At 42.5% G+C, this 18,654-nt stretch overlaps 1 protein-coding gene across 5 annotated transcripts in view; it reads right to left on the minus strand.

Annotated features, from left to right (window-relative positions):
- TSC22D1 (TSC22 domain family member 1) overlaps positions 1 to 10,369 on the minus strand; it is a gene marked incomplete at its 5' end in the record, with an annotated part of 152,148 nt that extends 141,779 nt beyond the window's left edge. For all 5 annotated transcript variants that reach the window (XR_013813861.1, XR_013813862.1, XM_079778953.1 and 2 more), the window contains one exon: positions 7,488 to 10,369. Coding sequence is in view for 3 of the 5 variants with exons in the window: in XM_079778953.1 (XP_079635079.1) it covers positions 7,488 to 10,369 (2,882 nt within the window). The remainder of the gene's footprint in view (positions 1 to 7,487) is intronic.
- Between the last annotated feature and the right edge of the window lie 8,285 nt (positions 10,370 to 18,654).

Below are 18,654 nucleotides of genomic sequence, written 5' to 3' on the forward strand. Positions count from 1 at the left end.
GTCTGTGCACTGAAAGGTTGCTGGTTGGATTCCCAGTCAGGGCACATGCCTGGGTTACGGGCTCGATGATCCCCCAACCTCCTTCCCCACCCCCCAAAGTAGGGTTGTGCAGGAGGCAGCTAATCTGTTTCTCTCTCACATCCATTTTTCTTTCTTTCTCTCTCTCTCTTCCTTCCTCTCTCTAAAAATCAATTTTTAAAAAACCCTTTTTTTAAATAATAAAAATAAAATGTAAACATGCCTTAAATTTTTTCCCTCATGTAATCTTTCAATAAGCCATTAAAGCATATTCTTACCATGACATAGTCAACCCTAACAACACAGTGACATGGAAAAAAACCACTAGGATGCTAATATTGCAGGATCAGAACAGATCATGCTTTGCAGTTTCATATTTTTAAAACAAACTTTCTAAACAAGAAATAAATATAATTGTTTTGCAATTCTGAAGCCATATTACAAAGACTGAATTCAAATTATTAGAAAATTAAATGATTTTCCTGAAAAGATAATTTTCATATAACTTTCAAAAGATATAAAATTTAACATTAATTCATTTAACATTTGAATTTCTAATGCATCCAGGTACAGCACTGTGATGACTTTACCCACTTTTTTCTTGCCAAGAGCTCGTAAGTAAATGTTGGTATGTTCTATAACAATTTCCATTACTTGTACTAATACACACATCAATGAAGCCTCCCTTTTTTCATGTTTTCAGCCACTCTATTATTTATGGGCATCAGCATTACCTCTTCTTGTCTTTCTGAGTAGTAGAATCAGCACTAGATTTTTATTTTAAAAAAATGGCTTTTTATCCTAGCTCTGCTTTACTGCTATGTGTGTAATCTCAGACAACTCCCTTGACCTCTCTAATAAACAAAATAAGCTTCAGTTTATTCACCAGTAAAATAGAAAAAAATTAATTCATAAGGCTGTTGAGATGGTTAAATGTGACAATAAATATTAACTGAATCTAATTCTAACATTTTAATCACTTCTGTGAATTGAAGTATTATTCTTATTTCTGTTAGAAGTAAGCCAAGCAATTCCACTCTTAAAATTTACGTTATAAATTTTATAGCTCAAATCTTGGAGCAAATACTTTATTAAAATTCACAAAGTTCTTACATTTAATAATGTAGTATTCCACTGTTAAGATAGGTGTGAATAGTAAACACACATATTTTTACTCTACTTTCCTAAAAATCCCACAAAAGTGTCAAAAGGGCTATTTTTTAAAATATAAAGATACAAGGTCACAAAAACTAAGAAAACAATAGCAACAAAAATTTGAAAGCTGGAAAACAGATGGCTGAGTGACAAATGACTTAGCAAAACACTAGGAAATCAAATCTCTAGCAAATAGTGGAGAAAACTAAGAATAAACCCAATTTAAACTGTAAAATCCCCAAAAGATTCAGGAATTGGCAGTACCACATATAACATCTGATGTGGGATGAGAGAGAGTGAGTGCTAAAATAAGGACGATTGTTTAAGTCTCTTTAAGCAACAAGCCCCACAGATCCCAAATGCCCCTCTCCAACCCAAACAAAAAAAAAAAATGAAAATACATTCTGTGGAGAATATGAAACACAAGATCCCAAGACTGAGGAAATCAGGCACAGGAGTAGGCAGGAGAACATACTGAAAACAGAGTGAAGAAACATTAATGAGGATGCTAAGACTCCTCAAGACTCTTTACCCCATTCTCCTCTCCTCTTCCCCCAAAATGTAGATAAGGCCTTCATGCAAGAAGTCAAGAGCCTTCTATAGGGAATCTAACCTGCTAGGAGGAAATACCCGAAGACACTGATATCAAAAGTCTTCCAACCAAACAACCCAGCCTGGTTTACCACACAGTGAAGTTAAAAAAGACTTTCTAATCAGCATTTTATCCCCCTACTCTTTTTTTTTTAATATATTTTATTGATTTTTTACAGAGGAAGGGAGAGTTATAGAGAGTTAGAAACATCGATGAGAGAGAAACATCCATCAGCTGCCTCTTGCACACCCCCTACTGGGGATGTGCCCGCAACCAAGGTACATGCCCTTGACCAGAATCGAACCTGGGACCCTTGAGTCCGCAGGCCGACGCTCTATCCACTGAGCCAAACCGGTTTCAGCTTATCCCCCTACTCTTACACAAACCACCAACCACCTAAGGTAAGGCTATAACTTGAAAAATAAAGACCAAAACAAATAAAAACTGGAAGAAAAAAAAAAGCAGAAAGAAAGAGAGAAAAGTGGAAGATACATCACACAGGGAGGGAAAAAAATCCTTAAAAAAAGACACCTATCATTTATATATTCATTATATTAGAGAAAGTACTATCGTTTTTAGAACAGGAAATTATTTAAAAGGAACAAAGACAAAAACAAAAGCTCTTGGAAATTAAATATATAATAAAGGAAAACTCAATAGAAGTAGAGCAAAGAAAAAGAGAGAGAGATGAAAAATAGGAAAGAAAATTCGAAGACTGGTCAAGAAGGTCCATTATCCCAATAAGAGGAGTTTGAGAAAGAAAAAAAGAAGGAGGGGAAGGGAAAAATGGAAAGAATCATTCAACCTCATTCAAGAAAATAACCCCAGGATTAAAAAGATGCTTCCAGACTGAAAGGTCAGGTCAAGTACTCAGCACCATGGATGAAAAGAGACCCACACTAGAACATTCTTGTAAAATTTCAGAACTCTGGAAACAAGTACAATCTTTAGAGCTTTCAGAGATTTCAATAATGAGAGAGAAGGAAGGAGAGGAAACAAGGGGGAAAAAAGAAAGGAAAAACGAAACACATACAGGTCACACACCATATATAGGAGGAATCAAAATGGCTTCAAACGCCTCAAAAGCAATTTGGAAGCTAAATATCAACGGAACAAAATTATAAAATAACACAATTTCCCATCTGGTATTCTTTACCTAACCAAAGAATAAAATAAATGTTAAAGTAAACTAAAGCAATTTTAAAACATCAAGTAAACCAAAAATAAACACTACATGGGTCACTGCAAAAATAGAGATCCAACCACAGAAGAAAATGAAGGGAATCCCATGATAAAAGTTGTGTACCAAATCTACAGGGCGATCGGTCCATAATGGAGGTCAGAGGGATTTTAGAGACTTCCTCAGGAAGATAAAACTGATAACAATACCTGATATGTCTGAACATCTTGAAAGGCATCTGATGGAAAGTTGCATTAGTCATAACTATTGATATACAGATATATAACTAAGAATTCCTTATTAGCTCTTTAGTCTCCTACACTTAAATATAAACAGACAACCAAGAATTACTGGACACCTAATAAAAGGCTCTATCACAAAAGGTGAAGCCCAAAACATACAAAAATGGGCAAAAGGCACTTGAAGGAAACAGACTATGCTGATACAGGAAATCTTGGTGGGGAGGAGAGGGGGAGGAAAAACTCACAAACAGTTCTATATGCTAAAGAGTACATAGAAATATATATACTACATATACTAGTATACTATATTTACTAGACAGCTGGGGTGGGATGAAAGAAGGCAGGCAAGTGCAGGGCATTGTACAGGAGAGGGAAAGGAATCATGTTTTACAGGAATACTGAATAATCAACAGTGATATAATCATCATAACTATTAAGAGGAAGGAATACTGCTAAGTACGTGATGACAACAAAGTGAAATTTTCATTTTTCTACCCAAGAAGCTAATAAGGCCAAAAACAAAAGAGCTTTTTTATTTAACACATACTTATGTAGGGCATATGAGTTAGACACAGTTCTAAGGGCTTTCCAAATTCCTTTAATTCGTATAACAAACCTATGAATTAGGTACAACTAATCCCTATGTTTTAAAATGAGTAAATTGAGACACAGAGTTTAAGTAATCCAACGTTACATAAAACGAGTAACTGACAAACCTAAGCAGTCTAATTCCAGAGTCCATGCCTGTAACCAATACAAGTTATTTAGAGACTACAAGGTATTATCACAATAATCACTTATAGAAGGTGAAAGTGATTGCTTCTGGAAAAGGGAAAATGGAAAGGAAGGGGGCAGGAAAAGTTTTTGTTTTGATAGCCATGTAAATTATTTGACTCTTTGTTTGGTACACCCTAAATAAAATTAAAACTTATAATTTAGTATTTCACAGTTAATGTATTTAGCTGATGCTACCATCCTCTAAAATAGGCAAAATGAATATAACTCCTATTTTATAAATAATTCTCATTTCTCCTAATAAATATTTGAGGGCCTACTGTATAACAGGCACTCTATTTAGAAGGTCAATATCAATTCACCTCAAGGAATGGTGAGGTAAAAGATTGTACAAAAAGCAAATCTTACTCATTTTCAATTCGTTGCATAAATTATATGATCCTGCATCTCTGACATATGACAGTATAAAATTTAAATCATGATAGAAAAGGCATAGAAAGGTCTGCTCATTAACTTGTTCAAAAAATATTTAGTTCTTGCCCTGGAGGAACTCAGTCTTATGGGAAAGATAAGTAAACATAAATTGAATGTGTGTAGTGCCTATACAGAAGAACACCAAAAAGTGCTAAGGAAACAACATTCCTTGGGTAAGGAGAATGCTTCAGAGGGAACATCTGGGCTGTCTTGAAGAATGAATAGAAGTTTGAATAATTTCACATAAGAGGCTATACTAATAATCAGAAAACACAAATATATATATATATATATATATATATATATATATATATATATATTAATAATCAGTGTCAAATACCTCTATCTTTCCCTGGGTTGAAAAGGTAAGTTCATGCCAAAGACTAAAATAAGAAAATAAGACCTTTTTAATGAGAATTACTTTAAAAACAAGATATGTAATCTTACTGTCTGATCCATGTTTCTAATGTTTATAGTCTCTCCTAGCAACCAAAAAGCATTTCCACATGTCTAATAAGCATTTTAAAATTTAAAGTATTAAGAGTGTTATTACAAAAGATTGCTGAAGAATAACTACCCTTGACTTGTCCTACCACCCAAAAGTTTGTTAACATGTTTTTTAAGTCATAATATTTAAATTACAATGTACCCCTTTTTCCCATGAGAGACAAACAGGTGACCAAGCCCAGAATATGCAAGTGACACAGAAACTAATGAGAAGAGAAAAATCATTTTTTAAGTTATTATCACTTTTTTTCTCTTGTAGATATTCTCAAATTTCCTTCCAAGTGCAATTTAAATAAAACATTTCTTTTTCCCAACTATAGTGACAAAAGAAATAATCTGTAGCCAAACACAATAAAGAAAATAATATATATATTTATCCTTTCTGACCTTTAGAGTATTTTAGGGATGAAACATTTCATTTTTCAGAATTTAAAAAATAACTTTGAAAGAAAAATGTTCCAGGTTTGATGACTTCATTTTGATGTTAACAAAAGCTCAAATGTGTAGTAAATTCAAATCAGTCAACTCAAGTTACAAAATTTACCTTAACAATATTTAAGTTACCAATATTTAATCAGATTTCTCAGTATCTCTTTATGTCCCTTTAATTCCAAACCTTTCTATACCATAATTTGTGCCTAATTAATCTTTATCCAGTTATTAAATGGAAAAATTAATTTTGTACTAATACCTTAAACTGGGACTCTATCCCTACAGTTAAAAACCTAGTTGAAGGTAGCAACATCTGACTTTAATTGTCGGGAACAGCAATTTGTGGGAAGCTCTATCATGCCCAACCACCAGGAGGAAAAAAAGGGAAAGTCATGCCAGGAGACCACAAATGCTAATTAACAAAAATCATGGCAGGTTTGAATTCAAAATACAGTATGTGGTTTTCATTTATATATTTCACCGGTCTTCCATTTCTCTAAATTTACCATCCATATAATACACCTAGTTTTATAGGGACTTCACCCTTTAGATTTAGAAAACATTAATATTTGGGGCAAATAATTCTTTAAAGTTATAGGTGAATATTAGCAATTACAGATGAGTATTAGCATATGATAAAATTAAAAGTTTAACAATAATTATAATAGGCTATTAAGAAAACTACCTCCTACAAAAGATCTATCTTTTAAAGTGCAGTTTTGTATATGGTACAGAATACATTTGGTCAGATAACAATATTTTAATTATATGACTATTAGAAAAATAATGAAAATCTTGAAAATAAGATTTTAAATATAATTCAATAAACCACGCCTTTACCTTCTTTTAAGTAACTAAAATATCATGAAAACCTGACTGAAACACTTGGTCTTTTTCTAAAACTGCAATCTTTTCAAATATCCCCAATTCTTCCAAAGTGAAAACCCCAAATATACATTTAGGATATAAATGTTCCAACTGGCTTAATGAAAATTCAATCACAAAAGCCTCCGACTAAAACTAAAATAATTAAATGTCTTTCAAGCTTACAGTTCCACAGGGAAAATGTATAGCCTTTGTCATAACTCCTTTGATATTATTTTGATCAAGATTAGTCAGACAGTCAAATCTGTGAAAACATTTCTTTAAAGTCAACTTAGTTTACAGCAATTTAGAATCATGAGAGACTTCACAACTTTTCTGGCTAGTGGGCTTTAAAGACATAATTTAATTCAGTAAGTGTGATTAGCACACTAGTTCCAATTCAATTAAGAAAACACTAGTTTAATAATATATTTCAGGCTTTATGGGGGTTTTTTATAAGGGAAGAAGGGAACAGGTGGAGTAGATTAGCAAAACAAAGTCTTATTCCCATGTCTCTATAAATTCGACCCCCCCAAGACTTACTTTCTTTACTCTTAAAATGGCTACCTCGATCTACTATGCAAAAGCAAAAATGTACAGCAAACTACCAAAAAAATAAATCTGGCTATTTTGACAGTGTATGCCCTCCTCCCCCACAAAAAAAACAACAACAAACTTTTGAAGATTCCCATTCCTCCTTCACTGTTCAGACAAAATGAGCATTAAATAAGTACACAAAGTTGATTAATTACAGTATGAAAGCAATCTATATAACCCAGATCAAGTCATCTTTCCTATAATGTCTGACTAGGAAAAGCAGGTAACAGTATCTTTCACAGACTAAGATAAACATAGAACTGAAAAGGATTGTCCAGTCTAGTAAGGGAGAAACAAATGTGGGAACCACACCCCTCCCAAGAGAAGATGGTAAGGATTTTAGTAATTCAAAAGAATAGATTAACTGTTATATGGGTTAGCAAAAGTTAAGTTTCTGTTCATAATCTTTAAAAAAGCATTTTATAAATAAAAACCACTTAGTGCTCCCAAACCTATTCTTAATGCTCAATAACTTATTTCAAATGTTTACATATTACTTACACCATTTCCTATCCACTCTGAAACCATGCCATAACACTCTTGCTCTAGAAAACATCACAAAAATGAATTTTCACATACAAAAGTGAAAAAAAAATGCTTTAGACTAATTTGTGCATATATATATATATACATAGCTACTAAATAAACTCTGAACCCGTTGAATGTCTGCAGAAATAGGGCATGATCTTACCTCTCATCCTCTCCATCCACCAGGGGTGTCGTCAGCGGTAGCACCTTCAACGGGAAAAGAGAAGCAGAGGCTGCTAGGCTGCTGCTACTCCCATCTGAAACTGCTGACATGCCCCCACTGTCACCACTGATAGTCTGAGGTAAGCCAACTAAAGAGGGTTCCGCTGCGCGCCTGGCATCTTCAATTTGGCTTCCAATTGCCTGAGCTAATGATTGTGCAGAGAACTGAGAACTTAGTGATATCTGTTGTGCCAAAGGCAAATTTATATTAGTTGCTATCAAGGGAGGTTGACTAACACTTTGAACCACACTACCATTTTGAGTGGCAGGGGTTTGTGCTATATTCTGCGGTGGAACCAAGTTTGTTGGAACAGAAGGCATTGCAGAAGGACCAGCTGAACTAACCTGATTTGTAACAGAAATACCACTAGCAGAGGGTACAGGACTAACTGCAGGCAACTGCTGTGAGACAACTCCTTGAGCTACTGATTCTACTCCTTGTGGCTGGGGAGGCACAGTTAACAATGTACTTTGGGGTGCAATGACCAATTGTTGAGGAAGGCTTGAAGCACTAGTTTGAATTCCCTGATGAATAACCGCAGTTTGAGCAGGTGGAATTATTTGTGAAGATGGAGGAGCACCTTGCTGAACAACTGAAGGTGTGACTTGGGAAGAGACCTGCTGCATTGCAGTGGGTACGTTTGCTTGTTGAACAACATTTGCAACTTGACTGCCAGTAGGTACAGCAGATACTGCTGTTTGAACCTGGCCGACAGGCTGGCCAGATGCCCCTGCAGGCTGTGCTTGGACTGCTGGGGGCTGCACTGGCAACTGGATACTCTGTGGCTGAACCATAGGAATCAACGTGGTTCCTCCTCCCACGCCTGCAGAACTGGGCTGACCAGAGGGCACTGCTGTTTGAAGGATCGGCTGCTGCTGCACATACTCCGAAGTAGGAATTTGAGTCACTGGTTTACCATGACCTGGAGCCATCTGTGTGGAAACCATCGGTTGTTGTCCATATTGTAACTGCTGGGGTGGTGCCCCTGGAAGGGGAGCTTGCACAGGAGGAGCCGTCTGAGAATATGGCAGTTGGGGTTGAGCCAAACTAGAAATGGAAGGCTGCTGACCTAACGCTGAAGTTACCCCAACATTAACAGGTGACGGTTGGATACCAGCTGCAGCATTGATCGTGGCTTGTAGAGGTACTGGTGGAACACCTTGCTTTTGTTGATAGCTCAGTTCTTGAGGCTGTAATTGTACTTGTGAGATCTGTGACTGAGAAACGTTCTGTGACACACTAACGGCCGGAATACTCTGTGGACCAGGGCTACTGAAATCCATCTGCTGAAGGGCCACACCTTGAAGAGCTGGTGGTGGCTGCTGCTGCGGCTGCACCACCACAGTCGGGGCTCCCATCTCTCCACTGCCCACACTTTCTGTGTAGTGACTCAGTGTGCTGACACTACTGCTCACCGAACTCCCACTAGTGCTCTCCCTCTCAGAAGTCACTTCTACGGGGTTTTGTTTTACAGTTTCCACCACTTTATTTATAACCACACCTTCTGTAACAGGGACCGCATTTTCTTTTTCATAGAACTCAGTGCAAGTCCATCTACCTTTCTTGAAGGGTTCAGAACTAGCATCTAACTTCACAACTCTGAACCTTGAAGTGTTAACTGTTGGTTGCTGCTGCTGACTTGAAATGGATCCCGCAGTCATCCCTGCAGCTGCATTAGGGACACTGTTAACAACAGCCGAGGAAGAAATAGTACCATTGCCCATGCCACTTAAGATATTCACATTAACACCGCTGTGAACTCCAGGCCCAACACTCCCGCTAACAGCACTAGGAATATTGCTTGTATTTATATTAGCATTTTCAAGCACGCTGCTTGTCACATTGGGATTAAAACTACCCACAGCAGCAATGTTAACATTATTCACTGTATTAGTGCCAGTGGCAGGATTTATACCTATACTGCCGGGAGTACTGGGAGCATGGATGTTAGTCATTACAGATGCAGGTGAGCCACCCGATGATACAGCAGAAGTTGGTGCAGCTGGTACAACACTGTCCGAGCTTCCAGTTGTAGAGAGTTTTCTGGATAGTGGGCTTGGGGGTGGGCCTCCAGGAATGGATGAACTGGCCACACCGGCATGGGAAGGATGGTGGTGCCCGTGGTGGAGGTGGTGCCCATGATGAACGTGATGGTGGTGATGGAGGGGGTGTGGATGAGCATTCCCGTTGATGACAACATTTTGCTGTGGAAGGTGAGGCAAATGAGGCTGAGGAAGGTGGGGCTGGTTGGGAGAGACTGCCCCAGGTGTCTCGGCTTCCTGGAAGTTATTTAGTGTCTCTTCGGAGGAGCTCCGTTCAGGTTCTCCTAAGTCAGTAGCCCTGGACAGTGACACATCAAGGATCTCTGAAGACGACAGGTCTTCCGTGTGAGATTCATCCAAATCATCGTAGCTCTCCGTGTCCTCGGCTATACTGTTGTTAGAGCTCATGCTGGCAGAGATCTGAGCCGGGGTAACGCTAGTGATCTGGAAGCCACTTTTCTTTTTCATCTGAGTTCCGCCTGGTGCGAGAGGCGGTGTCTGCAGCTGAGCCTGCGAGAGGAGGTTCAGGCTTTGTGGAGGCGGAGGCTGCGGTCCCAGCGCACACGATGCTGCAGGCGGTGGCGGCTGGAGCAGCGACGGGGGCGGAAAGTCCTCGGAAGATGTGGCATTACCACCAGCGCCGGTACCTGCTGCATTGAGGGCAGAGGCGCCGCCGCCGCCGCCGCTGCCCCTTCGAGGGAACAGTGCCGGGTGCGCCATCTTCCTGGCGCTCACGTCTGCAGCGGTCGCGGCGGCGGCGGACTCGGGCGGCTGATGCATTGTGTTGGGTTCGGGGGGCGGAGGAGGCGAGTGCAATTTCCTTCGGCTCGGTGATCTCTGTGTGCAAGACGCCGGGGAGGAAAACGGGCCCGACGCTCCGCCCGGCGTGAGCCCTCCTCCTCCTCCTCCTCCGCCGCCGCCGAAGGCACTGGCCGCTCCTGCCTTCGAGGGCGAGCTTCGGGAAGGGAGGATGAACGAGGGTGAACAGGGCGGGCGGGGACCCGAAGAGGGGACCCCTTCAGTCCTCCACCATTCACTTTCCCCTCTCGTCTCACACCCCCCTTTATATTCCGCTTCACGTGGGGTGCGGGGCCGGAGGGAGGGGGAGAGCAGGGGCGGGGGGGACGGGAGAGGGGCTGGGAAAACCCAGAAATGCCCACCTTCTCCGGACGACTCGGAAGCTACCGCAACCCCTCCTCCCGCTGCCCTGGCGGCGGCCGCAGCCAAACCCTCCCGATCGCGCTGCACGGAGGCAGGCAGCGCGGAGCGAGTGTCGCCTTCCCCTCGCCGCCCCCGGCGCCGCCGCCGCCGCCGGCGAGCAGCGAGCTCAGTGCCGCTCAAACCTCCCCTCCGGGCCCCGCAGTCCCCGCTCGGCCCTCCCCCCACGCCCCGCGGACCCTCTCAAACCCCCTGGGCTCGCGGTGGCTGCTCCGGGAGGAAACGCTGGCCAAGGCTGGAGCCGCGGCGACGAGGCTCCGAGCGGGGCGGCGGCGGGGCGCCCGGTACGGTGAGCCCAGCAACGAGGCGCGGGCGGGCGCGCAGAGACGCCGGGTCCTCGCGGAGCACGGCCGGGGTGCGGCGGCGGCGGGCGCTCAGGGACCGCTCCATCACTGGCAGCCATGGAGCCCGAGCATTTTCCTCCCTCGGGGCAGGCGCCCCGGCTGGGCACACGTCCTCGGGGAGTGCGGGGCCGGCGCCGAGCCTCCCCGAAGGGCGGCGAGCCGTGCGCTAGCGCGGAGGGTGCGAGCCGCTCTCGTCCTCTTCCTCCGCAGCCGGCCGGTCCTCACCCCGCTGCTCCCGCGGCCCGGGCGGGAGGGGCCGCAGGCGGCGGCGGCGGCTCCTCACTCGGCGGCGTTGGTGGCCAGACGGGCTGGTGCAGCGACTGCAGCCGATGCCGTTCAAAGGGACGAGAGGTGGGGTGGGTCGGTGTCGGCACACGGGGCGGGTGAGTGCCGCGGGAGGGCAACGGGCGGGGAGGGGGCGGAGGTGGTTGTTACTAGTGCTCTTCTCCGGCTCCACGGTATCCCCCGGTCTCTCGCGGCGTCGGGAGAGGAGGGACCAGCGCCCGAGCGCAGGAGGAGGAGGGGCGAACGCCGGCCGGAGAAGGCGGCGGCGGCGGCGGGGGGAGGAGACCGGCCGGGGAGGGAAGATGGCGTCTGCGCATGCGTCCGGGCGCCGCAGACATAAAGCCGGGTCCGGCGGCGGAGTAGGCGACGGGGGTTCGGGCCTCGGCTGGTGCCCGGCGTTCTGGCGGAAATTGCCGAAGACTGGCGGAGGCGCCGAGACGCGGGGTGGGGGTGGGGAAACTTCGCCGGGGAGCGAATCGGGTGGGCCCGCGAGACCGCCCGAGTGGGGGTGGGGCGGGATGCGGGGCGCGCGCGGGCGAGGTGTGTCCGCTCTTTCTCACACGCGGCCCTCGCGCGCGCGCGGGCGGGCGGGCACGCGGCAGAGAGGGGAGCGTGGCGGGGAGGTGGCCGGAGCCGGTGTCGGGTGTACGCGCCCTGGGAGGTGTCCTCCCCTGCGGAATGGATAATGAGGCTTTTCTCCGCAGCAACAGCATCACGAGTTCCAGTTCCCAGGAGCCCGCCGCCGCCGCCGCCGCCACCGCCACGACATGAGTCAGGCTTTCTTCGCGCGTGGCGGAGCCCTCCTCGCGGACCCGCCGCACCTGGGCTCCTCCCCGGCCCGCGCCGCCCCGGCCGCCTCGCAGGAGGATGCCCCGGCGCCGGGAGCCGCGGGGTCCGCGGAAGGCCGGTGGCTCCTCTCGCTAGGAGCTGCCTTTTGTGTGGTGCAGTGGCGGCTGCCATGCGGTCCCTCGCCCTTGGCCAGGCGGGGGCCGGCCCGCCGCGCAGACACCGCCGCTGTTGGCAGCTAACGGCCCGGCCCCCCCGGGTGGGTGCCAGGAGCTGGAGCGCCCGGCCGACGCCCTGGCCTGAAGGGAGAAGCCGCCGGGCTCCGTCAGCTCCCTGACCTCCACAGGTGGAGCTCCTCTCCCGCCGGGCACGGCTCTTCATGGCGTTGTCCCGGCTGCAGCCCCCACCGGTTTGACTTAAGAAAAAGCGTAGGCCTCGGCTGGGGGGCCGCACGGGGGCCGTGACAAGTGAAGACTGCTTTTTAGGAAAGAACCAGTGGCACTTCGAGTTTAGAAACCAACACCTGCCTGGGTCGGGGCGTATTTCTGCAGAAGCACTGCTACCTTTGATTGGAGGCAATTCAGTGAAGGTGCTTCCCTGGCATTAACATGTTAAAACATTCTATATCTAAGCATTTTTATTTTTATTTTTACTAGTAGGCGAAAAGGTATTTCTGGCCCGGGAATTTAAAAAAAATAATAATAATATGGCAAACCCTAGAGAGAATTTTATTTTTTTAACGAGGTTCTAAGTTGGGGGACTAAACCCGGATAGTTAGACCTGATTCAGGAACTTGTGCAGAGTAACATCTACAGTCCTCTCTGAGGCGCTTGTTAAAGCATAAAGGGCTAGTCTTGTGCAGAATCGGGACAGACGTAGTTGTCACATCAACTTGTAGCCTTTAGGTTTCTCTAAACTTCTCCCCTCATTCCATCTCTCAAAAGTTCATGTCACCATTTTCTCATATTGTTGGACAGAAGTACACCCTCAATATCCCAAGTATATCCTGTATCAAAACTATGGTATAGTGTTGATTTTTCTGTGGTTTCACTAACCCCAAAAAGCAGGACTACAAAAAAATTTTTTAACTTTAAATTACTCATGTGGAGCTCTGTGCTAGGTACAAAATTTTGGTGCTGAGAAATAGTGAAAGTGATATGTAATAAAAATCAAATACGTTTGAAAAGATTCTACTTGTTTTGTGATATTCGTTAACACCCGAATGATTGTATTTTTATATAATTGACCATTTGTGTATTTTACAAAAGTATTTCTTTTTTAATACCCCAAATGCTTTTGTTTCAGGTGACATGCCTGTAATGGTTGCCATTCATTGTTGAAATGCAAATCTGATGTGCTTTTTCAACAGTTTTTGAATGGAAAATGTAAACTATCCTAACCAATTGCAACTGCAGTGGAATATAGAAGGGCAAAATGTGTTTCTTTGGACCACAGTGTGAAAGAAAATGCTGTTGGTCTCTCAAAATGTTGCCTTAGGTCAGAGTTTTAAAAATTATCCCAAACAACAGCTCAACACCCCTCGGGCACCTTAATACCCTCTATGATCCTGCTGATATGGTTAGAAGCAGAAGAAACACCTATAATAAAGTTTTACCCAAAGTTGAAAGAATAAGTTATTGAATAATCCTATAAAAGCAGATAATTGTACTACTAACCAGGAGTAAACAGTATTGCTGTTTTGGCTGTTTTGATGTAGGAATGTTATTTCTTTTGAAAGAGTTTTATTAAAAAAAGATTTTCTAGGATAACATAAGATAAGAAAATATGGTCTTTTCAAATGTTTTTCCTTTTTTGTCTGCCATATCATTTTCAAATTCCTGTTTTAGCTGCCTTGCATCCCATTAAGATATAAAGAGCAACTCTGCAATTATGGAAACCTGAGTTAAAAAAAAAAATCTGTGTGTGTGGGTGTGTCTTTCCCCAACTCCTCTCTAGTTGCCAACATGTCTATGACCAGCAATACATGAATGCAAGCACATTAAAACAAGAAGAAGCACTTAAAAAACTAAGTGTTATGTTACTACCACTTAATTTATAAAGTCTGGACTTCTTTTACATTAATATTAAATGCCTACTGCTATGTGTAACGAAGTCATAAATCCTTTGAACCCAGTACGTAGAGTTATCCTTTGCCTTTTGAAAGACTGAATTTCGCCTGTTGCATTCTGAAGGTGTAGCCCTGAATTACTCTATTGGCTAAGATATTAATGTGTAGTGCAGTGTTTTACTTAAATCTAGTTATTGTGACATTGCAAACTAACATGTAGATCTCACCATGTTTAGTGTTTTTCCTATCATAAAATAGAAAATTTACTGAACATTACAATATAATTTACCAAGTTGTGAGAACTGTGAAATAGGTCAGTATTTAAAGCCAAGTAATTCTCCAGAAGTAAAGCCCTCAAAGAACAAGAAGGAAATACACTCAGAATGACTGTGAGTGGCAAAGGTAGATATTAAAGGAAAATGTGTACAGAAAATATGCCACCGTTCTACTCCAGGAATTATTCTGACTAACCAGTGCTTCAGTCATACAATATTATCTACAACTTATAAATGTCAACTGAAAAAAAAAGGTAAATTTTTAAGCATGGTGTTAACAAAAATTCGAGTAAATTAGAAGATCTAATTTGTCTTTATTGAGCAATTCATGAATCAGGCAGCATCCAACCTAGCAAGCAGAGAGGTGCTCCAAGACGCTGTACAATACCGAAGGCTTTTAAACGCAGAAACTGGGTGGAACAAAGTTATTAGCAGAAGAAAAGACAGCATTGTGTAAGGCAAGGTTAGCTTTCCTCAAAGAAAGGGAGTTATCAGGCAGGTTGTTTCAACTTCTGGGGGTGGAGGAAATACAGAGTCACATGGCAAATTACCTCATTGGTACTAACCAGTAAATTCCAGACTGACCCATTAAGATTACATTCCTGGCGGTGTGGCTCAGTTAGGCGTCATTCTTTGCACCAAAAGGTTGCCAGTTCAGTTCCCAGTGTGTCAGGGCACATGCCTGAGTTGGCTGGATTGGCCTGGGTTGTGGGTGGGGGATGGGTTGTGGGTGGGGGATGTGCAGGAGGCAGCTGATTGATGTTCGCTCTCACACTTCACATCGATGTTTCTCTATCCCTCTCCCTTCCTCTCTTTCTAAAAAATCAATTAAAAACCTTGGCTGGTGGGCTCAATAGTTAGAGCATCATCCCATGGACTGAAGGGTCTCAGGTTAGATTCCCAGTCAAGGTGCTGTACCTGGGTTGCAGGTTGAATCCCTGGCCCAGGTCACAGGCATGTAGGAGAGGCAACCAATCAATGTGTCTCCCATAGATCTCTCTCTCTCTCTCTCTCTCTCTCTCTCTCTCTCTCTCCCCCCCCCCCCCCCGCCACCCCTCCTCTTTCCTTCCTCCCTTCCACTCTCTCTAAAAGTCAATGGAGCTCCAGCCGGTTTGGCTCAGTGGATAGAGCGTTGGCCTGCGAACTGAAAGGTCCCAGGTTCGATTCCGGTCAAGGGCACAGGCCCGGGTTGTGGGCTCGATCCCCAGTGGGGGACTTGCAGAAGGCAGCCGATCCATGATTCTCTCTCATCATGGATGTTTCTCTCTCTCCCTCTTCCTTCCTCTCTGAAATCAATAAAAATATATTAAAAAATAAATAAGTAAATAAATAAAAGTCAATGGAAAAAACATCCTTGGGTGAGGATTAACAACAACACCAACAACAAAAAATCAATTTAAAAAATTTTCCCCTTTTTTAATTAAATTTATTGGGGTGGCATTGGTTAATATGATCATGTAGGTTTCAGGTGTGGGTTTCCATGTTGCAAGATCTGTATTTACACTGTGTGCCCACCACCCAAAATCAGATCTTCTCGCATCACCATATATTATGACCCCATCACCCCCACCCCCTTCCCTCTGGCAACCACCACGCTGCTGTTTGAGTTTCAGTTGTATATCCCACATGAGTAAAATCATATGGTTCTTAGCTTTTTCTGACTGATTTATTTCACTTAGTATGGTCCATCCATGTTGTTGCGAATGGCAGTATTTCATCCTTTCTTATGGCTGAGCAGTATTCCATTGTGTATATGAACCACATCTTCTTTATTCACTCCTCTGTCTCAGGACACTTGGGTTGTTTCCATATCTTGGCCAAGTTAATAATGCTGCAATGAACATAGGGGTGCTATATCTTTGCTAATACATGTTCGTTTGTTTTTAGTTTTTCAGTTATATACCCAGGAGAGGGATTGCTGGGCCATATGGTAGCTCTATTCTTAATTTTAGGAATTGCCAGACTGTTTTCCATAGTGGCTGTATTTATGTATTTATTTATTTATTTATTTATTTATTTATTTATTTATTTATATTGATTTTAGCGAGAAAGGGAAAGGGAGAGATAGAAACCACTGATGAGAAAGAATCGTTAATCAGCTGCCTCCCACTGAGGATGGAGCCCACAACCCAGGAATATGCTTTGACCAGGAATCAACTGTGACCTCCTGGTTCATAGATTGACACCCAACCACTGAGTCACACTGGTGGTACAATAGTGACTGTATTTTTGAAAACTCTCTTGGAAATTAGTAAGTGTCCATTTAATGCTTTTGAATGCTGAGGAAGATACACTGGACACACACTAATTGCATATAGCCTTTCTTCTACATGAAGAGGATAAAAGACTTTTTCCTCTATTTGAACCAATGTAAATATTACAGATTCTTCTACAGTCCATCTTTTCTGACATGAATGTGTTAATTTGGAGAATTTTTTTACAACTTAAAGAAATCATTTTTAACTTCTGCTACAAAACTGAAGTGATATTGAAAAAAAGAAATAATTTGTTAATTTTTTAAAGTCCATAATCATATACCTCTTTAAGTCTCCCCAGATGATATCTAATATTTATTCAATGCCTACTCCATGCTATTCACATTGTTCTAAATGTTTTAAGTGTTTCATCTCACTTGAGCCACACAATTGTATAAAGTAGGAACTATAATTACACCATTTTACAAATGAGGAAAGTGAGGTGCAGAGAGGTTGAAATCTTACAACTTGTCAAGAAGTTGGGCTAATGCCCAGCCAGTGTGGCTCAGGAACCAAGAGGTCACTAGTTCAATTCCCGGTTAGGGTGCATGCCTGATTTGATCCCCAGCAGGGGGCATGCAGGAGGCAGCCCACTCATCGATGTTTTATATCTCTCTATCCCTTTCCCTTCCTCTCTCTCTAAAAATCAATGAAAACAGCCCTAACCAATTTGGCTCAGTGGATAGAGCGTTGGCCTGTGGACTCAGGGTCCCAGGTTCGATTCCAGTCAAGGGCATGTACCTTGGTTGCAGGCACATACCCAGAAGGGAGTGTGCAGGAGGCAGCTGATTGGTGTTTCTAACTCTCCCTTTCCCTTCCTCTCTGTAAAAAAATCAATAAAATATATTTTTTTAAAAATAATAATAATAAAAATCAATGAAAACATATTAAGAAGATGCAATGCAACCACCCTTCACAGCTGCCTCCAATACATATTGTTAAATCAGTCTCCTGCCAATTCTAACTCCCAAGTTAAAATTATACAGAATACTCATTTTAATTTTTCTAATTCGACATCTTCAAAGAATCTAGGAGCAGCATTTTCTCCTGATGCAGAGATAGTCTAAGAAAGAATGTACATTTTAGAAACCATACTGTGGCCATGTAGGAATTGGACATAAATAACAGAACAACAATTTGATAAGTTGGATGATCCTTCATTGATCAAAAACAGATGTTGAAAAAAAGGCATTAATCACATAATTGAAGAAAGCTGTCTATACAAGTCAAGATAAATGTTTTTCCATTTTAGCAATTAGCTTTTATTGAACATGAGAGCCTTTAGAATAGAGGCAATAATAACCCAATCTTTCCAACATGTTCTAAGGACCAATATGTACTAGTATTTACACATCTTTTTGAATACTTAGTTATAGAAATAAACACATTTCTGATATTTGTTTGTATAATAATTTTAATAAGACCTTCATCTTTTTACCATACATGAACCCAAACCAAGTCAAGGAATACAAACAAATCATAATCCCAAATTATAGCAGCCAATATTTCTTTGTATTTAAAGATTAGGTTCCCGAATACTTAGGCATATTGCACGTCTCAATGCTCAAGGAAACAGAAATGGCTGTTGAAGTCACTCCTGAGTATGGAATTTTCCTTTGGTCATTCATCTCCCTCTGCTCTGATTTATCATTTGTGTGTATGTGTGTGTATATATATATATATATATATACACACACACACACACACATATAAATATATATATATATTCTTTTTTATTTAAATTCTTTGTTGTTTAAAGTATTACATATGTATCCTTTTTCCCCCATTGACCTCTCCTGAGCCTCTCCCACCCCCCAGCACATGCCTGCCCCAC

Source organism: Cnephaeus nilssonii, assembly GCF_951640355.1.
Source record: "Cnephaeus nilssonii genome assembly, chromosome: 8".
NCBI lineage: Eukaryota > Metazoa > Chordata > Mammalia > Chiroptera > Vespertilionidae > Cnephaeus > Cnephaeus nilssonii.